The sequence below is a fragment of the Crocodylus porosus genome, unplaced genomic scaffold (assembly GCF_001723895.1).
Source record: "Crocodylus porosus isolate Cpor-Errol unplaced genomic scaffold, CroPor_comp1, whole genome shotgun sequence".
NCBI lineage: Eukaryota > Metazoa > Chordata > Crocodylia > Crocodylidae > Crocodylus > Crocodylus porosus.
This window is the reverse complement of record NW_017728921.1, coordinates 11,156,760-11,181,233: the sequence shown is the minus strand read 5'-3', so window position 1 is coordinate 11,181,233 and position 24,474 is coordinate 11,156,760. Positions and strand designations below refer to the sequence as shown.

Genomic DNA, 24,474 nt, shown 5'->3' with positions numbered 1-24,474 from the left:
TGGAAACTGAGACAGGCAGCTGAGATATTGGGGGGGGGGGCAGATAAGTGGTGGCAAGGAGGAGACAGCCAGGAAAGAAACTGAGGCAGAAACCTGGTTGCTCAGGGGGAAAGGAAAAGGCAGTGGGGATAAGACGGTGGGAAAAAACAGGGGGTTTGGAGGCAGAGAGGAGCTCAGGACAGGTGTTGGAGGTGGCAGTGAGCCAGAAGCAGGAGAGGGAGAAATGAGCCAGGAGTTAGAGGGGCAAGGAGCAGAGATTGGAGCAGGGCCAAACCATAGTAAAGCAAAAGCCAACTTAGGGGTCCAAATAACACAGCCCCATGAAATTATTGGTACATAGACACAGACAGACACACACTGGCATCAGGAGAAAGAGACTCAGTGGAAAGGCTGGAGTCGAGGTAGGGAAGAGAAGCAGAGTCCAAATCCTTGGTTGAAGTGGGGGTGGGGGGTGATAGCTACCTATCAGGCTAGAAAGGGGTCCTTATCCAGTAGGTGTTGTCCAGAGGGGGGGTCACCGGCAGAGCCTCTGGGTGGATAGGTGGTGTGGCATGGTGCTGGTCCAGATGGAGAGGGCATACCACTGGGTTTGACCTTGTGTGACCCTAGTGACAGGAGGCATGCCCAGGCAAGGGTCAGCCTCTGGCGTACTGAGCACGTGTGCTCCATGCAGGGATGTGCAGTTTTGGGTGTCTGTAACAGTGGAGTACAGTGGCAGAGTTGCTGGTTCTGCAGGGTCTTTTGTTTTTCAAATGCGGTTCTTGTCTCTGTTCCTGTGTGAGGTCCGTAGTTCCTGGATGAATCAATGCAAGGTGATGGCCCAGTCGCTACAGGCCATTCAGTAGAGGCCTGCTACCATTATATTCCAATCATTCCCAATCACTCTCATTCATCCGGGAACTAATTTACATGGAAGGGGTACATGAATCATACAGTTGCAACAAAGGGGATGCCTGGGCAGAGGACACAAGATGGAGGCTTGACATACAAAATGGAAACTTGACATGACTTATGCTAACTTACATATATAGGCCTAAAACAGTAATCACGCAATATAAAAGCAGTACAAACATAATAATTATCACTTATAAAACAGTGGGTATCGATATCAAAATAGCAGGGAACTTAACTGCAAAGCGGGGAGAGAAAAATAAAGCTCACTACCTAAAATAAATGTTCATGCTTATCCTACATCTTAGCTTGCTTATACTTATGTATAGGGAATAGAGAGGGAGAGAAAAACTCAGAAATGGCTGTGGAAGGGGAGGGAATGCATTTTAAAATAAATTTAAAAAAAAGAAAAACTGGGGGTTTTGCTACATGCTCATGTTGAAGTCCATTGGGCTGTGGCTACTTTACTCTTGGTACCCCAGCGAGGTAGATTAAAGCTACTTTGGTATGGCTACACCTGCTGCCACCACAGTTCTGACCTCAGTGTAGCCTTATCCTAAGCAGTATTTTTTGCGTGCTCACGGTGCAAGTACTTCAGGGAAGGGGAGAGGGAAGTTTTCTCCCAAACTGCCAAAGGGCTCCAAAGCAGGAGCTGGGCACAGTGCAGGTCCTGAAGTTCCCGGTTTTGCTAGGAGAACGCAAAGCTAGTTCTGCTGTCACCACCAGCTTTATCAGGACAGAGAGGGTGAAGAAAGGGCCCTGGCTTGGAAAACGTAACTGGGAAGGATGAGGGAGGCTGCTGTGTGAGCTCTTGATATAGTTCACACCAGCAAGAGTACCAGGTTGACTTCTTGGAACTGCCCTTGGAGAGGGGCAAAGCTCCACCCAGACCGTAACAAAGAGCTTTTGCTTGTTGCCATAATTCATCCCAAAGCAGAGTCACTGCATGATCTGATTCCTCTGCAAACCACAGGGATCTCTCTGTTCATCTCTCCATACCTGTGAAATTTCACAGCTCATGTTGCCAAGGAAGTGGGAATAGATGTGTGGTAAGGAAATGTTCAAACACCAGATTGCAGCTCATCATTATGAAGTGTTTAACTCTTGAATTTTATCAACACCTCAGCTCTTTTTGTTCTCAGAGCTGCCAGGAACCTCTGCCTTCCTTTATTGAAGAGGGAGAAAATACACGGTACCCCAGAAACATCCCTGGAGAGGAGGAATAAATATACTAATAATGTAACAGTTTTAAACTAGGACAAGGTCAAAATTGCTATGAAAGTTTTAATTATAATCCTTTAAAAAAACCTTCAGAGAGAGGCCAAACATAGGTGAAATTACTAGCCAAGTCAACAAAGGTTTGGATGACAATGCAACTCAATATATGGAGACAAATGCATCTCTGGTGAATGCCACTGGAGCCAATGGAGTTAGTCCAAGCCTGAATTTAGCTGGCAGTGCCTAACAGTGATAGGAGGCACATGTAGACTGGATTACCTGTGATAAGTAATACAACACAGTGTGATGCCACTAAGTCCTTTTGCAGCCTCCAATAACTCTCCATCAGCTAAGTGGCAGGCACAAGTCTTGGCTGCTCCTCTGCAAGACAGACCACTGGGAGTTTAGCAGGGAGGGAGGGGTTGGCAGAGTCCAGGACCTAAGCACTCCTGAGGAAGACTTCAGGAGGAGCTGGAGCCCAGTGGTTGACCAGCTCCGTTCCTCACTCCTCTCCTCACCAATCTGGCAAGACAAGCTGTGAAATGTCACAGGTGTGCAGTTTATAAGCAGAGGAGCTGCTCTGTTTGGGTTGAGAAATAGCCAACAGAGACTAGATACCGATTCCGTCTGTCCGAGGTCCTGGAGCTCAGCGTCCCACGTGGTGAGGTTGCAGCTAGCAAGGTATAGATGGATTGCGTTGTTTTAGAAATCGGATCTTTCCTGTTCAGGGTACTGAGGGTTTGGGCGTGCATGCCGCTTACCGCCAAGTAACTGAGGGCAGGGATTTGCAGCGTGCCACCTGCTCGCCTGGATGGTTTTACCCCCCCAGCAAATTAAAATTAGCTTACAGCAGTGAAGCCCTCTGTCTCTGAGGCATAAACTATCACAGATTAGTTTTTATGTGCCATGGGGTTGGAACAAATGCACGGGGCTGAGACAGAAGAGTGTATGAGCTAAATATCCCTACCCTTCTTTACCTTACGGTAGACTTGTTTGTGCGCCCAGAACTTCAAATGGAAGTGAATTCTAGGCTTAGGGACATCAGCATGCAGAGATAAAGGTACTTGCCTGGGGCTGGACTGGGGAGGGAAGAAAACCGAGATCTGGTTCTAATAATGACTTGCTGGAAGTCTTGACACGGCGATCGATTAACTTATCCTCAGGTTCCCCCGCTGTAAAATAGAGGCAGTGACTTTTGCACCTTGAAGTTAATCAGCGTGCTTATGAGGTCCAGTAGGCTGAAATAAAGACTACCAAGGCCGATCCAGTAGGCTGAAATAAAGACTACCAAGGCCTCCTATTGTACAGTGTTGTGCTGACTTCTTTAGCTTTGACGTTCAGCCCTCACTACTTTTAGTTCGCCCAAAATTCGCAAGTGCAAAATTTGATTGCAAAGTAGCTTTTTTGTGCCAGAGTAAAGAGTCTCCAGGTAACATGGTCCTAGCTAGAGGGTCGGCCGCATGAAAATAGAGAATGTCAAACATGACGACAGGACTATGAATCTGGAACAGCTTCTGGCCTTGGTTAGCAGGGCAGTGAGGACTGGTGTTAGTACTTCAGAACCGCAGCTGTCAGATGAACACGATAGATTTGAGGAATGAAAGGCGTGTGGATTGGAAGGTTAACTTCAGATCCTTTCTCAGTCTTCATCACTAGGAATCTTCAAGCGTTACCTTTCCTCGGTAAAGATTTACCCTTTCCACTAATGTACACTGCAGAAAAGTCCAGAAGTGAGCTCAGAAAGTTTTGAGAGAAACAGGCCATAAATGTTAAGGGTCCTAACTTGTACTTCAGTGAGAATTTGACTGATGAAAGAGTCTTGGATTTGGTGCCCCAAGAGCTTGTCAAAAAGTGGGCAAAGTTCTAGTCACACCACCTCTCTTCACATTTCCTTGGGGCTACCTCCTGGGTCAGGAGTTACTTAAAATCTGTTGTTCTTTATATAAGACTATTCAGTCCTCAAAGGTTTTTCTGTAGATGGAGTTTACTTGAAAATGAAGTGCCCCTATGTGCTTTTTCACATATAACCATATGCCACAACAAATAGATTCATAGGTGTCCGGGTCAGAAGGGCTCTACAGGGCTCTCCTAGATAGTCGATGGCACGGCACCTGTTGCTTGGTTTTTTGAAGTCCTTCATTTCTTGGGCAGGAACAGAGTGGGAGCTGCCACCGCTGTGATTCTTCACAGCAGTTATCATTGACATTCATGGAGGCCCATGCTCCATGGTGGGGGATGTGCGCCTAGCTGATATCTCAGTCACTTTGGTGACTTCTCTGTGGGTTTCCTGAAGTCTGTAGTCTAATGAGCACATATTATTTAAGAATTGCTGGGTGGATCAATCTTGCTTTTAAATCTGTCCTGCTCTCTGAAACCTTTGGTAGCTTTTCCTTTGGATGCCTACAGTCCTTCCAGGGAAGTTAATCTCATAACTATAATCTTATATAAATAGCAGACACTCCTATTTATCCTGATTTGCTAGGTCACGTCAGCTTTCTCTGGGCATTCATGAGTCGCGCCCAAAGAAAAACCCTTGCAAATTGGCATCCTGACTAATGTACTGCCGAGTCTAAAATCTCACGCAGATGTTGCTTGTCCATCTGGCAGATAAATGTACTCTTTTGTGCCTGGGAGGTGCTGCCTGCTTAAATAACACACAACAAAAAGTAGGGTGGAAATGGTATTAGTTCCACAGGAAGAAACATGGGTGGGGATGGATTGGAGCCTAATGCCACAAGATGCTGAGTGACTCTTCAGAGGAGCTGAAGACCCAATAGTCCTGCATGTGAGAGCACTCGCACTTGGATGACCCTTTGCTTCATGCTGGCTTGCATCTTTGCTGCCTGACAGAAGCAGAAAAGCAGAGGTGTCCATTTCCGAAGGAGACTTTCAAGATGAGTCTTGGGGTTGAATTAATTTCTCAGATTCTCCGTGCCATGTTTATAGCTATTATACAAAAAGGTAGAGTAACGAATGTGAAGCTAGCAAAGGAGCCAGCCAGCCCTTTTTAATCTCACTTAAAAAGAAAGTGAGTTTAAGTGACAGGAAACAGGAGTCTGCAAATACCTTTGTGAATCCAGCAAGCTGGCTCATCCACCAAATTAAATGCAATTCTGTGGAGTTTTGCGAACTCTTCACCCGCAAGGTAGGCTCTAAATTGTTCCCATGCATTGTAATGGACACTGCAAGGGGCAGCAGCTGGGAACTGCTGAGTCCTGCTCCAAGACCTGAAATCAATTTGCTTCATGCCCCTATGTGAGCTGTTCCCACCTCTGCCTCACCTTCTGTATCTCTAAGCTAATATTTTCCCATGGCTGTGTTGATAACTCATTGCTTCAGTATTTTTACCATGTTCCAAAGCCTTCAGGGTCAGGGTATCCTCTGAGGGGCTCTCGGGTGTTTTGAAACGGTTATCTATTCATGTCAAAGCTGTCCAATAAAAAAAACAGGCGGCTCAAGCTGTGTTGACGAGATATAGCATGGCAGTTCAAGTTTGCCACTCAGCTCTGAACTGGAAGGGCCACTGCAGAAGTCACTGTCCTTGACGTGACTTTTGTTCTCTCCCAGGCACCATCAATGAGAATGAATGTCATTCCCAGAAGCCAACTTCTCAGAGACAGTAGCTCAGGGGCTCAGCACTAATCTTGGTGGGGTGTTTTCCAAGTTATATTCACAACCGCTCACTAGGAAGAGGCATGAGGACCCAATTTCCAGCACACGGGACACTGAAAAGACATTAGGTGAAACAATTCCTAGTCACCGCTCACCAAATTAATCCAAATGAGCAGCCTCAAAGATTCAGCAGCTGTGAGCCAACGCCCCATGCAGTTGAACAGCTGTTGCTGTGTGACTTGTCCTGAGCCAAGCCCCTTGCCTCTTCAGCAGACAGACAAAGCTAGTCTTCATTAAATCACTGTGAGCCATATCACAGCCCGCTGCCTCTGTGCTATTGCTTATGGCATTTGGGAACTTCCCCGTTCACTGGGTCGGATTGCTAAGGGGGCTTGGGAGTACTGAGTGGCTGTAAAACACTTTGTTACTGTTCCTGTTTCCAGGGTGGAGCCAGCACTTACCCGGATCAAAGAAGACCGAAAGCGGATCATCCTCCCAGCTATTGACAATATCAAGTACAACACGTTCGAAGTGCAGCAATATGCCAATGCAGCCCATGGTTACAACTGGGGACTCTGGTGCATGTATATAATCCCTCCCCAGGACTGGCTTGATAAAGGGGATGAGTCTGCTCCCATCAGGTAAATCTACAGAGTAAATTTTTGGGTGCTGACTTTGTTTCCATTTCAGCTGTGCAGCTGAAAGGAAGAGATGCTGCAGGCTCTGTGCAGTGGTCATATTTTGGAGGTGGGCCTGACACGGGAGTCCACAGATGTGTAGGTATGCTCATCGTGTCTGCGAAACCCACAAGTATGTGTGACAAAGCTGACTAAATTGGGTGTGTATTTGCTGCATTTATACATGCAAATGTAGGGTTTTGAGAGGGTAAGTGTGGTTTAAAATGTGGCCCTGAATATTTAAAGGTAAAGGTCGACCAGGTACGTGTCTCACTTAATCTGCCTTTTTTTTTTTAATACGCATTAACACCCACAATCCAATTGCTTTCCAAAAAATGAAAGGGCAAGCTCTACCCCATCTACCTACACATGTGTGTTTGTGTCTCTTTCTTCATTGGTTTCACTCTTCTGGCACCTATCACCCTGATACCCATATACTGATATTCTGTTGGCATGTAACATGTTTGCTTTCCTATGGTAGAGAAAAAGAAATGGCATGAGGGGCACCATACATTAATGTCTAATGGCACCAACAATGCTATGTGTGCTGGTGGATGTAATAGGATAGGTATTTTAGGAAATTCTGGGTAAACGGTAGTGTCAGGCAGTGTACGGTGTGCTTGTGTAGACTTGTTCAAAATCCATTCCTTCAGCTCTTGTAGTACTTCACCACAGACCTTGAAACTTTTAAGATAAACTGAAAGTTGGCCAACTGGAGATAGTAGAAAAGCGTGTAAATAGAGGTGACTAATAGACAAGCAGCGGAGCTGAGACAGAAGAGTCAGCAAATTCAACACCAGGTGCAATTATCCTAGGTCCATAGGGAAGGTTGGAGGAATTGGTTTTTCATGAACAAGGTGATCCTGAAGAGAGAGACTGGTGCCTTTTATATTTATGGAATATAAAAGAAGTGTGAGCTGGGTAGGTGGGATCTTGTAAGGAATATTAGCACCACTTAGGTTTTGAGCTTAAAGCGTTCACAGGATAAAATCCTGGCTATGCGACAAAACTCTGATGGGCTTCCATGGGGTTGATTTCTCCCTTGATCTGTAGGCAACAGCTCTTGGAAGTGAGCCCAAAAACGAGCTCCCTGCTGAGCTAGCAGGAGATGTGCTAACTTTGTCTTGATTGGAAGTTGCTCTTTTCATACACAGCTTGTAAATTTTCTGAATTTCCCTGTAACTTGAATTTCAAGAAGAAACTGGAGCATATGGTGACATTTTGTATTTCATTGTCTTTTTCTCTTTAAGGTAAAATTTTACCTAACGGCAGCAAATTTCTCTAATTAAACACTATATTTTGAACATGTTTAGTAATATTCAGCCATTTTTGAGAATTATTACAGTCACTGTGGAAAACTGAGCAAGGGACTAAAAGGGATATTATTTCCTTTCTTTTGCCAATGAGCTGAAAATTCTCCGTTCACCTTCTGATAGGGAATGTCCTTTTATAGCTTCTCAGAAATGTACCAGAGGTTGAGGAAAGCTGATGCAGGACTATGGATGCTAATTTTAGTAACAAGTAAAATAAGCATTGCAAAAATTATGTATCCTCAGTAGCTTACATTCTTCTTGTTTTCTTCCTCCACCTGTTTTTTAAGGATTATCACCAAGGACAAGCATTATCATTAAAAGGGCCAGTGCTTCAGCTGGTATACATTGAGTATTCCCTGTTTAGTCCCTAGAGATCCTATGCCACACTGCCCCAAAGCAGATAGTCCCTGATAAGGAGAAAGATTGAGGCTGTATAAAGGGACCTCATGTTTTTCTGAGGACAAAGCTTTTTGTTCCAGGATCCTGCAGACATACATGTCTATTGTCATGCTTTAAGTACCTGAGACTTGTGTGAGATAAAATGATAATATGTGCTAACTCTTTTTCCAAGGGTATCACCCTGCAAGCTTATTGAGATGCATTCTGGGGACAACAAGCCTGGCAGGGTGTGTGCTCTCATTAGCCATCTACTGGCAGGGGAGCAGCAATACAGCTCGGAGGGGCTACAGATGTAAATGGCCGTGCCGCTTCTGTCTTGATTCAGGTCAGACCTGGGACTGCCTCAAATGAGATGTCTATTTACAGTCCCACTTTCCTTTCCTTTCCTTTTGCTATAACACTTGACCCTGCCAGGTGCCAAGTGCTCTGTCTCCAATCCAGCAAAACACTTTAACATGTGCTTAACTAAAAGCGGAGGACTGGTCCCACTGAACTTGCGGGAGAGAGTTGGGCTGTTCACATTTCTGTGTACCAGATGGAGCCACCTTGGAGGGCTGAGCTCTCATACTCAGGAGTCATTCCCTTCCATACCTGAGCAAACATAGCAAATTGCTTTTACATTCCTACCATTGCCTTGCGACCGCAAAACAGAGCCATACAGCAACATTAACCTTATTTATCACAGAACAGCACAGTCCTTCATCAGTGACCCTTCACCCTGTGTGAAACCTCAATAAGCAGAAAAGTAATTACAGCGGAAATTAGTTTTCCTGGGTAACGTGCCCTGCTCTCTTCACATTGTTTTAAAAGTGCAGCCATTTTATGTCCATTTCCACTACACCCTCAGAAATAGTTTATTAATAGTGAAAAAAATCAGCCCAGTTGATCTTTAGTTTCTGAATTTGGCTTTCAGTCCTTTGTTCCCAAGAGGTTTTGCACACCTCATTGCCTACAAGATATAAATAATATCACTGTAACAATTTTCTTATGCGCTCTCCTGGTCATCTTAGTATCTGCTGTACTAAGGGCAATTATCCTGCATCAAAAGAGACAGGACCATAATGTCTTGCTTTAGGAAGTTCCTTTTGTCATTGTGGGCCTGATTTTTAGATGAGAGGAGGCACCCAGAACTCCTTCTGAAGCCATGGAAAAATCAGGCCCTACTTCCTAGGATGGAGGACATGGAAGGAAGTAATCATGTCTGCTTTCAGTAATACTCAGGAAGAGCTCATTTCATTTAAGTACTACAGGGCTTCATTCACCACAGCTCAACTTCATTTTTATGTGCGAGATCTCTGCAGGCACAAGACTGGATTCATTCTGCAGTGAATCAGGTCCACAGATTCAGGAGTTTGGTTGAGCATTGTTAAAATCTTCTGCACGTAAGCAGCCAGCTCCCAAGAGTAGCTATTTTGTGTTGTACAGAACCTACCTGAAGAAACTCTTCAGCTGTACAATGCAAAAGCTGCCCAGAGAGATAGGAGACAGCAAGGTGAGGAGTGGGGGTGCCTGACCCTTCTTACCAAATCCCTGGGACACAGGTGTTCGGATTCCTGCTTCTCTCTGAAAATGATGAATTACAGAGCCTGGAATGCAGATGTCCGTGTCAAACCATGGATGCTTACAAGTCCCTGGGAAAGAGCACCTCCGAGTTTTTTAGGCTGGGATTTTCAAGGTGGCTTAAGGGAGCTAGGTACCCATTTAATGTCAGGGCTTGGATACCATTACACTGATTTTGGGGGGCAGTACCCAGTGCACACCCAGAAATGTGACATTTGGATGGACATTTTTAATTCTTGAATGCTGAGCGTCCAGGTGAGTGGCCATGCAGTCTCTGAACACAGTTTTATGGGATTTCAGTCATATAACTGCCCTCCCCGCACCACCGGCCCCCTACACACAGCCATGGCTGTCATGGGAAGAGTTAGCATGCCAGCACTTTTTATGAAAAAGGAATGTGTCAGCTATTTTAGTGCTGGTATTTGCGAGTACTAGTCAAGGGATCTTTCTCACTAGACAATGTACAAGACTTTGGAGCTGTGTTTCCAAAAGGAATGGGGAGTCGGGGAGGCAAGCACTCTATTCATGTTCTCTGGTGGCTGGCAGGAATTGATCTATCACAGCAATGGCAGTCAGGGGAGTTAATTGCAGCCATTACATATTTATTCATCTATTTCAAAGCGATCAAGATTACTGCTTAATTGTGTTTGCATGCTCGGTAGAATAGGTACTGGTAGAGCTTGAAATAGCAGGTAAAATGAACCAGGGTTTGTATCTTTAATAGATTTGTCCTCCCAGTACCTCTGGGAGGTAGGGAAGTACCATTATCGATGTTTTATGGATGGGTATTGATGCACAGGGGGACTAAAAGCCAAATCCTCAAGTTCTGTCAGTTCTCAAAGATGAAGATATATGAGGAGAGGGATGTTGAAATACACCTGCTTGCCATCTTCCCCTTGGCTTCTGCAACAATTTAGGTCCCAAGGCATTTTAAAGGAAATCCTACTAGTCTGCCTTCTGTGCCTTTTGTCTCCTTGGACCTTAGAAACTGTAGCCTTAGGTTGTGCGGGAAGTTTCCAGAAGAGTAAGGGTCCCTCGAGTTCCAGACTAGTTCCCATCCTTCCTTTCCAGCTTGCCCATTATCTTTGTGCCATTAGGATCTGATATGAGTCATGTCCAGGACCTGTTGAGCTCTCTGGAATAAAGTTTATGACTAGACCAATATAAGAGATCTTATCTTATAAACCACTCATGACATCCCTGATGTTTTCTAGTTATTGAGAGACCTTCAGACACTCATGAACCTAGGGAGAGATTAACAGGGCACTTCTGGTCCTATCACTGTCTTCAGAGATATCATGGAGAAGTAGGGCTGGAAGGACCTCCATACATCATCTAGTCGAGCCCCCTGCCTGAAGCAAGATCATCCTATCCATCTGTAATCTAACCTCTTAATAAAAGTACCATCAACCCTGATACAAGTGTCTTTAATTCTTTCCACCCCTTTGAATAGACCCATGGTAGCCACACAGAAATGACTAGTCAGCCTCTCTGAAGAGTTAAACTAACATCCACGTAAGGCCAGATTTTTAAGATAGCTCAGCACTAAACAGTTCCCACTGTTGAATAGGGCTGACAGCTGGGCAGGAAGCAAGTGGGCTAGAAACAATAGGGATAGGAGCTACCCCTGGGGGAGTGACTATTCTGGAGCTAGCTGTACTGCAGTAAGGCAGTCCAGAAGTAAAGGCTACAAGCAAATGGGCTAAGCTTCAGGAGAAGAGAGCAGGCTGGCCATCAAGCAAAAGTGGAAACTCTGGAAAATCACCTGACAGGAAAGGGTGGGTCTTTGGGGCACATAAGACCAGTTCCTGAGAGCAAGCAGTCAGTCTGGCTCTGCAGGCTGCAGGGAGAGGAGCTCCTGAGGGAGGTGACTGCAGGAGACAGACTGGCTGGCTCCTACACTGTCCCACAGAGCTGCAAGGAGAGAGCAAAGGGGACTTACGGCCTTTGGTGAGGCAGTGACTCAGAGCAGGGTGGATTTCAGTTGTGAAGCAGGTTGCTTGCATTTTTATTGGGTTTAAGCTTGAAACCAGACTGGCCCACGGACTGGTGAGCTGGTGCAGGCCAAGGCTGGGAGAGCTAAGGCCAATGGAAGCAGCCCAGCCTGGGGTCAGGAGCTCAGAGGGGGTGGTGCAACAGAAATAGCTTGGCCTGGGGCCAGGGACCTATAGGATAGAAGGTTGGAGGAGCTAAGCTAAGGCTGTGAGACCACAGTAGGTAAGCCTAAAGCCAAGGAGGGGCAAAAACTTGGGAAAGGGGCTGGAGCCCAAGAGGCATAGAAGTGAAACTAGGGCCAGGGGTCCAGGGAAAAGAGAGAGTGCCTTGCCAGGATCAGGGGGCCTGGCAGGGTGACTGAAACATTTGACAGACTAGGTCAGAGGACCTAGTGGACAACTTGGACTAATACTTGCAAGGCGTGACTATAGGTGATGGAGGCCACAAACACAGCCCACAAAGTGACTGGTGTCTAGAGGCTCTAATATAACCAGGTGGGCCAGAACTTAGTGGCCAAGGGTCAAAATTAAGGTGGACTAGACTCATTCCAGACCCTGGGGAAACCTCCCCAAACCCTATAAGTTGCATCAGGGCATAACAGGTGAGGAAAAAGGAAGGGTACTCGAAGTGTGGGAGTAGAGACGGGAGTCACATGGCCACCTGGGGGTGTCACAGCTGCTCCTGGGGGTGGGTCCTTCTCCGGGAACCTTCCCAAACACTCATCACCTCTCTGCTTCACTCAGAAAATTAGGAGGTGCCCTGTTCAGCTCTGGCAATGTTACATGCTTATGGTCTTCTGAAGCTGGCCTGTTCATGCATGTGTCAGTCTCATGTTGCATGTCAAACAGACCTGGAGAAAGTTATTTTCTGCTGGAATGATTGTCCACCATCTAGAGGTGTCGCAAGCAATTTTTTTGCACCCTGGGCAGCGGTGGCAGCCATGACAGTCAGGCCCCCAGAGATGGTGGCTGCCATTGTTGCACCCCTGCTAAATTAGCACCTGGGCTGGGACCCCACTCATCCACCCCTAGCTATGCTTGCAGCAACCATCTTTTTCAATGAAGCAGATATTATGAAACAAACCCAGCTCTGCCGGTGACGTATTTTTTCACCACAACTACTGGAAAAAAATGCCTGTATATTGAAACCTACAGTTTCTGTGGGAAGGGTTTGATTTGATGAACTTCCTATTTGGAATAGTCAAAAATGTCTTTCTTTACATGTTCTAAATGAAAAAGTTACTGTTTTTAGTTCTAAATGATTTTTAATGGATCAGAATTGACAGAAACCATTCTAAAATGGCTACGGTCTGGAACAAACTCCCCCCAGAGGTGGTGCAAGCACCTACTCTGGACTCCTTCAAAAAACAGGTGGATATATTTCTTGCTGGGGTTACTTGACCCCAGCTGACTTCCTGCCTATGGAGGTGGGGCTGGACCCGATGATCTCTTGAGGTCCCTTCCAGCCCCTAATTTCTATGAAATCTATGAAAATGATGTAAATAAAATGTCAGTTGACCCAATCTGAGGTTTGGGCAAGGGGGGAAGAGGAATTTTTGTTACACAAAAATTTTTATTTCCCTTCCCCCGCCACCCTTGACTGTTCAGAATATCTTGAAAAGTCTCATGGGATAAAAAAAATAGTTTCCAGCTCAGTTCATTATTTAAATCCTATCTTTAAAAGAGGAGCTAGAAAAGGGAGCAAGAGAAACAGATAAAATTATACTCTCTAAAATATTAACTAAAGAATAAAAATGGGGAATCTGTTAGTAGATGTCTAACGTCAGAAGCTTTTGTGGTCCCTGAAAGGCCAAGTGGAAGTAGTACAACGGCTTTACCTAACCCTAGATCTCTTCCCTTGGCAAGAGTAACTGATGAAGCAGTATATTTAGCCTGCAGGCCAGATATTTCTTCCAAATCTAGTGCCATACCTGCTGCTTCATTGAAAATCAACAGTGCAGGGTCTTGACTTTTGTTATATTGAATCTGATGCTTTGGGTGTAACCTGGGCCTTGTTGAGGTCAGTGGCAACCTTCTGTTGGTCTGTTATGATCTCAGAGACTGAAGACTGGGGAAGATTCATGATGGGGAAAAATAGATGGAGTGAAAACAGTAGATTGGGGAATTGGAGAAAATGTAGTAATTTATCTGTGTCTTTATCAAATGGCATGTCCTCCTTCATCAGAAAACAGAAATTCCACATAGCCTCCCAGCAGCTAAGTATGTCAGGGCCCTGGGATAGCCTAGGGTATCAAGAGAAAAGCAAACAGTTTCGATTCATTTCCACTTCTTGTAAAATTAAGATCTTTATGGAGGTTTGACCTTCCCCTCCAGATACCAAAGTCTCTAGGAGGGTCTAATAAATGTCCTGGTTTGCTCTTCCTCTTCATGATTATTGAGTTTGCCTTTCTTCCATAAATAGAGAATTGTTTAAACAAAGGATTGAAGGGTAGGTGAGGTATCATTTCTGATCTGGCAAAAGTGATGCCCCAAAGCCTCAGAAAAAGTGGCTTGTTATTGCATCTGAGTTTCCTGGGCTAAGTTATTTTGCCTTTATTTTCTGCTCACTGAAACTTTGTATTGTTGGAGTCCAGAAAAGTACTGTCAAATTCTTGTTCAGTCACAAGGGAAATTTCTCATGAAAAATGCCATTTTGTTAAATTCAGACTTGATGGCATTTTCCCCTTTGGTTACTGCAGCAGCATTGCTCATTCCACCCCCCCTTCCTTCAGCTTATTTATGGTTGATTTTTCCTCTACACAAAGTTGTATTCACATTTTTAAATTGATCTGGTATATAATGGATTTTCTATGCTTATCAGTCCTAAAATTCTGTGCGGTCTACTAAAATGAGGCAGGAGCCTGGTTTGTTGAGTCTGAATGTGTGTTAGACAGTCAGAATATGTGTCCTTATTTTGTGCATATTGTCACAGTTTCTGCTTTTGTCAATCTGGCAGGATGTTTTGACTCAGAATAAGGGTTTTAGATCAGTGATTTTTCAGCCTGTGGTCTGCAGATCCCTGGGCGTCTGCAGACTGTCTAAGGGGTCCACAAAAGATGACTATGATCAGTCAAAAGTATGTGAATACCCACAGTTATAGGTCAAAGGGGTCTGCACCTCCATTTGAAACTTTTTAGGGGTCCGCAAATGGAAAAAAAGGCTGAAAACCACTGGTTTAAATGCTAAATGTTCTCTACGATTGCAGTGTGGCTTGTCTGGAAGGAAGTTGAGAGACCTTTTTATCTTTGCTTGACAGCCCATATTCCCTCTCCTAAGGTTTCCTCAGAAACTGTGTAGATCAAATATTTCTCTTATTTCTCTGTTTTTTGAGAAAGACGAATGATCCTGCAGTCGGTCGTTAGGTTCAGAGGTGGGCTAGCACATAGGCCCAGATCCTCCAAGGTTTTTAGGAATTTACCTTTGAGGATGTTGACTTGTCAATTTTAGCTCTTTCCTCATACAGTCTGCACCTCTTGTACCTGCAAAATACAGCGTTGTTAAGAAAAGGCCACTGTCTGAAATTCTGTTTCTTTCCTTCTGGAATGGTAGTGCACAAATAGTGTATATTTCTGTGTGTTTTGGCACTCATAACTTGACTCTAGATCATGCTATATGGGGAAAAGGGAACTCTGCCCTCTTTCAGAGCACAGCTGATTTCATTGGAGCTTTGTGCACACACCAGGGGCTTAGTGTAGAGCTTTCTTGAAATCATCAAGGCTCTCTATATGGGCAAATATGACCACGGCATGCAACAATGTCACATTAGGCATTATGACTGCAGACCCTGGTGGGATTTGCACGTGCAGAGCGAAACGCGTAACAAAATGGGAGGTGTGATCAAATGTTTTCAAGCTTCAGTGATGATGGAGTTGAGAAAAAGACTTAAAACAACTTGGATAAAGGCTCAGACCAGTTTTTATTTTGTCCCATGTTGATATCCTAATCTTTAGGACAAATGATGTTCTTGGGGAAAGACTGCCTGAGGGAGCCTGTTTTGCATGTTTGACATTTTGGATGTAAGATGCCTCTAATGTGAAGATTAAAATGAGGATCGTTATTTTGATGCACTGTGCATATCGTGTCATTTTCCATTTGTTTTTCTTTCAAAACATTGCCTGAAAACATCCCCATCGCATTGCAACAAAACGTAGAACAAAGCACCATATTTCAGAGGATTTTTAAATGAATTAGACCACGCACTAGACCAGGCTGACGGTTCTCTTTCTGCAGCAAGGCACAGAAAGGTAAGGAAAGCACCTGATGTCCTGAGCATTATCTGTGGTCCTTCTTCCCCTCACCTGCCCTGACACCTTGATGGACTGCCTTGTTTGATTTCATTATCAGCAGCCTCAAATGCTGGAGTCATTAGTCAGCTGCACCCGGCTAAGCATGGCACAGCCTTTCATTTTTATCTTCCTTCAGCAGCAGTGGTGCATTACAGTGTTGCGTATGTTCTCACTGATTGCTTAATATGCCTTAGCCTGGGAGCAGCCAAGTGCTGTCGTATGTGCACACCATCACAAAACTCCAGTGAGTGCGTGTCCTCCTCACCCCCCACTAATGTATAAAAATGAGCTTCCAAAATGCCAAGGGAAAGTGGCTTCATCTGTGCTTCCTGTTTTCATGGGGGAGTGGCTGATGCACTGGATCTCATCCTCAGCCCATTTATACAGGTGGAGTTTCATAATTTTTAGGGGCTGGAAGGGACCTACAGATCACCAGGTCCAGCCCCCTTGCACTTGAGCAGGAAAGACTGCCAGGATCAGATGACCCCTGCAAGGTGGGCATCAAGATGCTTTTTGAAGACTGCCATAGGATGGGTGACTGTACCACCTCTGCGGGGAAGCCTGTTCCAAACTCTCGGTACTTAACTTGTAAAGAAGTTTTTTCTTATGTCTAGTCTGAAGCAGGCTTCAGTCAGCTGGTGCCCATTATTTCTAGGCCTCCCCTGGGGGGCCTTGGTGAATAGTTGCTCCTCCAGACCCTGATGAACTCCCTTGATATAGGCTGCCACCAAGTCCCCTCTGAGTCATCTCTTCTCCAGGTTGAACAGTCCCAAGTCTCTCAGCCTTTCCTGGCAAGACCTGATCTCTGTTCTACTGACTGTAAAACAGCTGCCTTGGATTTACAATGGTGTATCTGAGGTCAGACCAGTCATGTAATTAGGGGTGGGAGAGTAGGACACACTAGCCTTGAGCACTGACTCATTGCGTTTGAGGGAGAGGAGCCACCACCCACCCCACTCCACCACCACCACTACTGGCTGCTCCTGCTGCCACCCAGGGTGCGAATTTCCAGGCTCTGCTTCCAATGGAAAGTGCTTTGGAACAGAAAGTGCTATGCTGTAATAAAAGCGGTGTTTATTCATCAGCAGTCATCTTTTTCAGCTGCCAGGTTACAGCAGCAAATTATAGCGCTCCTTCTGGTTTCTTCTTTAATATTCTGACCTATTATTAGAACTGTCCAAAAATTTACTTCTGTAGGTCATCTTAAATCCACTTGGCTCATGAAGCCAACTGCTCTTTTTTTCATTGCTGTTGCACCTTTCTAATGAGATTTACCAACCTTCCTATTGTTGGGCTTGGCAGTTCCCTCCTGCAGCTTCAGAACACATAATCCGTCCTTGAGTTCATATCTCACATCTTGATGGGACTGTTTATTACAGAGGACATGATTTGTAGGAAAAATAAATGCTTACACAGGTGCCATGCCGTTTTTCCCACTTATCCATCATGCTGGAGTCAAGGTGCTGCTTATGCACTTAAATCAAATGGAGAAATTGGAGATTCAACCAAGCAATGGAAAATTCAGATGCACGATGTATGATGCATTGTTTGAACTGTACTTTCTCTTTCATTTTTAAGAGCTGCATTGGGAGTCAGCTGTAGTGTCCTCGGGTACTGCATTTCATATGTAGTTTGACTGCACGCCTTATGACCTTAAGGAGAGGAAAAAAGCCCCAGTATTTCAAGCAATATTTATAGATCACCCTAGACCTCATCATCTTCTCCTTCACCTGATCTACTTCATTCTTGATGAAGCCATCCAGTAGCATCCTCCAGTGTGTTTGGGAGGGAGGGAGGGTGAGGGCAGTGGTCTACAGGAACAATGTAGCGAAGAGCTTGTTCTGTTTTCCTTCACAGACTCAAGGTCACAGCGACCTGAGGTCAAATCTCATTCAGCTCTTCTGTCATTGCCAAGTGCCAGCTCTGACACTGATAGGCCTGGCTTTGCAAAGAGGATTTTGAGCTTTGTTCGCTGAAAAATACCTTTAAGTAATTTACACAAATTGACCGCCCAGCGTCCTTCCCTAGCACAAGTGCAGTGTTATTGATTTTTGCATGCAGGGTTTCAAAGCTTGAGTTACACCTGCAGCAGAAGCCCTTCTGAGTACTTCTAACATTATCCTTTTTCTCTTGCTTTTAATAAGCATTTGCACTTAGGGCACCTTCCCTAAGGGGTCAGAGCGGGCTTTGCACATTAGTTGTCTCTTAAATACCCAGTGGATGAGGGCAAACCACAACATGCATAGTTCTTTTGACATCTATGCCATTGCATTTACAGAGTGGGTGTCTTTCTCTGAAGTTCTTAAGTGATGCAGGGCTGGTTTCCATGCCACGTGCCATGCCAAGGACTGCCACCTCAAAGTATCTGCTTGTTCTGACTTGGTGCATGCTGCCCAAGAAATGAGGCAGTCACCTGCTAAGAGTGGTTTCATAGTTTCATAGATGTTAGGGGCTGGAAGAGACCTTACAGATCATTGGGTCCGGGTCCCCTGCACTTGGGTAGGAAAGACTGTGCAAGATGGGCATCAAGATGCTTTTTGAAGGTTGCCAGGGTGGATGACTGTGCCACCTCTGCGGGGAGCCTGCTCTAAACCCTCAACACTCAACTTGTAAAGAAGTTTTTTCCTTGTGTCTAGCCTGAAGTGATCTTCAATCAGTTTGTGCCCATTATTTCTTGGTCCCAAGCACCTGTCTTAGCATTGCTCTCAGGCTCTCTGTTAGCTGTGCTTCTTGTCATGTGTTCAGAGCTGCTCTAAACTGGCTATGCTGCCTTGTGTTTCAGATTTGATGTGTATGGAAGGGGAGTGAGGGGATGGGTTACACTTCTCAATGGGGATCCCAAACATGGCTTTAGGAGCAAAAAGGTCCATGTCTAAAAATGACTAAGAAGCTTTAGTCCAGGGACTTTAAGTGAGACTTAAGGTAGATCTACACTGCAATGTAGTATGTATGTACAAGTGTGCAGATACCCAGATACAAGCTGGGTTGGTTGATAAAATCAATATAGCTACAGCAGGTTGGATATCCACATGGGATAATTTACTCTATCATGAAAATTGGCCTATGCACAGCTCTCGATTGCCTCAACCTGATTGTTTTCAGCTCTCAAGCAGTTTTGTTTAATTCAGCTGTTTGTTTAATTCAGCTTGTTTAAAGACAGCTCTGCTCTTTCTACGAGAGACTTTTTAAAAAATCTGAATTAAATAGGATAACATTCAGGAAGGACAAGTGCAAAGTGTTACACTTGGTAAGAACAATCAAATGTACAAAGTAAAGTAGAAAAGGACTGGCTAAGCTGCAGTACTGCAGAAAAGGACCTGGGGGTTATAGTGCTTTGTAAGCTGAATATCAGTCAACAATACAATGTTATTCCCCCTAAAAAGCTAATAGTGTACTGGGATCTATTAAGAGGAATGGTATATACTACTCACAGGAAGTGATCCGTCTAGCATGTCCAATTCTGGGGTCTGTTATTGAAGAAAGATGTGGACGAATTGAAAAGAGTCCAGAGGAGAGCAATAAAAATGATTAGAAGTCTAGAAAATATGACATATGAGGGAAGTTTGGAAGAATTGGGTTTATTTTGTTTAGAGAAGAGAAGACTCAGTGGGGATTTGATAAGTCTTCAAAATACAAAATGGGTTGTTATAAGGAAAATGGCAATCAATTGTTCTCTGTATCTGCAGGGGACAGAGCAAGAAGTAAAACACTGAAATTGCAAAAAGGAAAGAGATAGGTTAGGTATTAGGAAGAACTATCTAACTATGAGGGTGGTTAAGTGCTGGAACGGATTGCTTGGAGAGGCTGTGGAATCTCAGTCATTGGAAGTATCTAAGTGCGGGTTAGACAAATACTTGTCTGGGATGGCTGCCACGAGCAGGGGGTTGAACTAGATGACCTCAGGTCCCTTCCACCCTATTATTCAGTAATTCTATACAGTCCTGTCTGCAGTAACAAATCCTTAGGCTTTTAAGTGCCCCAAACATTCTTAAAACTGGCATTCTTGTGAGCTGCTGAGGCACTACTGAAATTTTCACCCAGTCATGTTATCCTTTCTCTGCTACCTTTGGGTAGTAGGAAGCCCACAGTTGCTGGTTACCTACCTATAAGCATAGTGGTAGCTCTGGAAATTAAAGATAATGGTTTTTCAGCTTAAGCATGGTCTATAGATGGAGAAAAAGAGGTGCAGGGAAGACAAGGGATTTGTTCATGACAGAGCTGGGAATAGAAACTCAGTCTCCTGACTCACAGGACACTAGAATATGGGAGAACATTATAGTTATCTTATGGGTGAGTCAGTCAAGTGAAAGGGCGGGGAGGGAAACTGATTCTCATGGCAGGGGGTTGGACTTGATGATCCGCTCGGGTCCCTTCCGACCCTACCGTCTATGAAACTATGGCATTAAAACACCTAAAAATCCAGTGGCAAGTAATGGGGGTAGAAGGCATTCAACATCTCTGAAAATTTAAGCCTGGTTGGTCTTGCAGTGAGTCAGGACAGAGCTGAGAGGATTCCAGCTCTCTGCTCTGTAGACCATGCTCTTGTCTGCATCGTTTCCAGAGCTAGTACCATGCTTATAGGCGGATATGCTGTGGGCTTCCTACTACCCAATGGGAGTGGAGGAAGGAACAAAGGCATGGAGATTTTTTATATGCATCTTCAACAGGCTAGCCTTCTTCGATAATAATACTTTCTAATACCCATGTTCTGTGGTCACCGTGGGTTGCATTCTTAATATTTTGCCGGGGCCCTTAGGATAGGGATGTAGTTGTAGATTTTTCCATCAAAATAAGTACAACTACATGTGAGAGAGAGAGCAAATAGAAGGAAGAGCAATTATTTGCCTCTTCCCATACCCATGATTACATAGACCCATTCAAAATACATGGCAACTCTCATTTAATTAGAGTCACTGCTATAGTGGACAGTGCCAACAGCTGCAAAGAGCCATTTTCCTTTGTGAGAGGACCCAGATCACACAAAGAATCTGTGAGTGCTTTCAGAGATGGTTCCTCATTAGAGAAGAAAGAAATATGAGTTCCAAACGGGAAGCGTCTCACTGTTATAAGGAGCTGCCTCTCATTAATCTTTATAGGGAAAGGGAAAGGTTTTGCACAGTTTCCAACTAAAGCCTCAGCCTTGTGGAGGGACGAAGACTCTGGCTCAGAAGTGCTTCAAAGCACTTCAGCACATGCTAAAATGTAAGCATGCACATAACTGATTCAAGATGTACACAATTTCTTTTTTTCCTGCTTGCCAACATTAGCTTAGCAAATGACTAAGTGTCCCCACAAATGCTTATTCCATTTTAAAATGCCTGAATGTGCTTCTGCATTGGTCACATGTTAGAAATTAAACATTTTTATTCTAATTTCTAGATCAAATTTAATTCCTCTGCACTTGGCCAACAGAAGGCCTTTCAATCATGCAAGTTCCATATGTGTCACAAGGGAACGTGTGTCGTGTGTGTTGTTCATTTCTCAGTACCGGAGTTAATTTCATCCTTTGTGAATTTTCCAAAGAATAATTTTACCATCAGGCATGTCTGGAGAAACACTAAATATGAGAAAATATTTGAATATACATGGACAAAAGCACCTTTTGAGCTCGTAAGCACTACTGTTCTTAGTAGAAATGTAATTCTGAGAGATTCTGTCAATCAGCCAAGATACAGAAACAAAAGAGGATGATGGATGTATCCATTCAAAACTAACCCATTATTCTTGAATTTCTGGTATTTAAAATTCTTAAACACTTACTTAACATACAGCAGTTATTCATAGACTATATTTAGCAAAAGAATCTTATAGTCTTAAGTTTCGGAGACAAAAAAGGGGGAGTTAATCATTTTAGTTGCCTGTAGACGAGCGTGGAGGCTGCTCCAACGCACTGTAATTCCAGTGTCAGAGCAGGCTTGATAATCGAGTGTGCTGGAGTGTGGTAATTTCCATGCTCCAGCAGCTTCCCATATCTCACGTATCAGTGTCCCTGCATTTAAAAATGGCAGTGGGGGCACTTGAACTAAGGCTTGGGGGGCACTTGAACTAAGGCTTGGGGGACACTTGAACTAAGGCTTGTCAAATGAGCTTTAGTTCAAGTGGTACTGCCACCACTTTCAAGTGCAAGGACTGATACGTGAGATGCTGTGGCACTTTAATGAGCGTGGCTCTTGGAGCCGCTCTCATTAAAGCACCAGCCCCCCAGCCCTGGAGCACGTCTAAAAGTGTCTGTAGTCACTGGGAATCAAATAATCGTTGTTTGTCTTTCATCCATCACCATTACTTAAGGACTGAGGTGCAAGTTTCAAAAGTCTGAAGTCACTTAAACAAGGATGTCTTTGATGATATCCTTTATTAGATTGATATAGTTGGGATAGAGTTAGACAAGCTTTTGAATGCAAGACATTTGTCATCAGGTCTGACCTTAACAAAGCCAAGCACAGAAACAATTGTGTGTCATGGGGCGGGGAGCGAGGAGAGGGAGAGGAACTGCCAGTAGCAGACAATTAACAGAAGAAAAGAAGCTGATTACTAGGAAATCAAGTCCTATCAAAAGGGAGGAGGATCATTCTCATCTTTCATGAGTGGAAAGAGTTCAGGAGTCAGGTAGTTTATAATGTGCCATGAAACAACTGTCCGTGGTAGTTCCTTGGTTCTTTGTGTCCAGCCCATTAATGAATTTTTGTTTTCAAGTTCACCTTTTAACGGTGTTAGATAGATTTCCCTTGAGTATGAGGATATTGAGGTTAGAGAGGAAGTTTTGTTTTGTTCTTTGTAAGAAATGTGCTTTTGCTGGTGTTTGTATGTCTTTTGTCCTTTTTTTTTTTCTGTGAAAGTTCACTCTGATGCATAGCTGCCTGTTTAGTTTTACCCACAAAGTTGCAGGAGGGTATTTGGTGCATTGGATTAGATATATTGCATCTTGGGAAAGACATGTGTAGGAACCATGGATTTTGATGGTTTTGTTAGAGGAGTGTTGATTGTAGTGGCAGTGGAGACACGTTGACAGGCGACACATTTTTTTTGCCAAGGAAAGGCTGTCCCCCACTTGACATCTTTGGGCAGTGTGGAGTTTGCTTCTAACGATGAGTTGGGCAAGGTTAAGGAGATGTTGGAAAGCCAGGAGCAGAAGGAGTATGAATAGTGATCTCTGGGTCTGATCTTTGCAATTATAGGCTGTAGTTCTTTGATTCTTCTGATCGGTTCCAGTGTGGGGTGGTAGGTGACCACCAGGAGTGTGTGGCCATAGGGGGGGAGTTTCTTTTTGTGTTGTGGCAGGTTATTGTGGGGGATTGCATAGCCCTTTCAAATGTATGGTCACTACTATTGGCATGTTCTTGTTGCATAAAGACAGATTTTAGGCTGGCCAGGTGGGCATCACACATGTTCTCAGAGCAGAGGCAGGGGCATCTGGGGGCCTGACTGTAGATGATAGCTTTTTTGTGTGCTTGGGATGATTTCCAGTCTTGCGTCTTGTGCACATAGGTATGGGTTTTCTGTATATAGTGGTTTGTAGGGTACCATCCTGGCTGTGTATTTTAGTGTCTAGAAAACTGATGTTAGTGTAACAGAATTCCAGAGAAAGTTTGATTCGGGATAATAGTTGGGAAACCTGTGGTAGAAGTCAGCAAGAGAGTCCAGGTGAAAATATCATTTATGGAATGCAGCTATAGCACAGGTTTAATGGCACAGTTTTCTTGAAATTTTTCCTCCAGTGGTTCATGAAGAGGTTAGGACACTAGCATTGCCTTCTTTGTGCCTGTAGTTGTGCCTATGGTTTGGAGGGGAGCGTCTTAGTCACTCAAGTTCCAGTTTGAAAAGGGAGTCACCTGGGGCACTTTTACACGTGCTCCATTTTCCAATTAGAACATGTTGGAGCAGGCTCTATTAATCTTTCTATGCCTCTCCGTGGGTAACTATAAATATGCTGGAAAGCTGCTCCAATGCACTGTAATTACAATGCGTAGGAGCAGACTTGATTTAATGAGTCTGCTGGAGCTTTCTAATCAGAAAGCTCCAGCGTGCTGCAGCGTCTCGTGTATGCAGCATCTCACATTTCAAAAAAGCAATGGAGGCGCTTTAACTGAAGCTTGTTGAACAAGCTTTAGTTAAAGAACCCCTACTGCCTTTTTGAAATGCAGGACACTGAATACATGAGAAGCTGTGGGCGTTTTAATTAGAGTGGCTTCTGAGAGCAATTCTAATTACAGTCCCTACCCTCCACCCCAGAGCATGTGTATAGGCACCCACAGTACCTAAGTTTTACTGAGACCTAGTACCTAAGTCTTATTAAAGGCCTTGGAACTTAGTCTCATACATGTGTTATCTAAGGTTGTTGTTGAAAATGGTATTTCAGAGGCCAGGTCATTTGAAAATGTTACCCCAGTTTAGAACTCCTCTGGTAAAGTCTATCTGCCTGTCTAGCTACGTATAATGTATTTCATAGATTCATAGATTCATAGATGCTAGGGTCGGAAGGGACCTCAATGGATCATCGAGTCCGACCCCCTGCATAAGCAGGAAA

At 44.3% G+C, this 24,474-nt stretch overlaps 1 protein-coding gene across 1 annotated transcript in view; it reads left to right on the top strand.

Annotated features, from left to right (window-relative positions):
• Nucleotides 1-24,474, top strand: part of GALNT9 (polypeptide N-acetylgalactosaminyltransferase 9) — a 234,440-nt gene that overhangs the window by 90,514 nt on the left and 119,452 nt on the right. Inside the window, exon 5 of the mRNA XM_019538992.1 lies at nt 6,165-6,362. Coding sequence (XP_019394537.1) covers nt 6,165-6,362 — 198 coding nt within the window. The remainder of the gene's footprint in view (nt 1-6,164; nt 6,363-24,474) is intronic.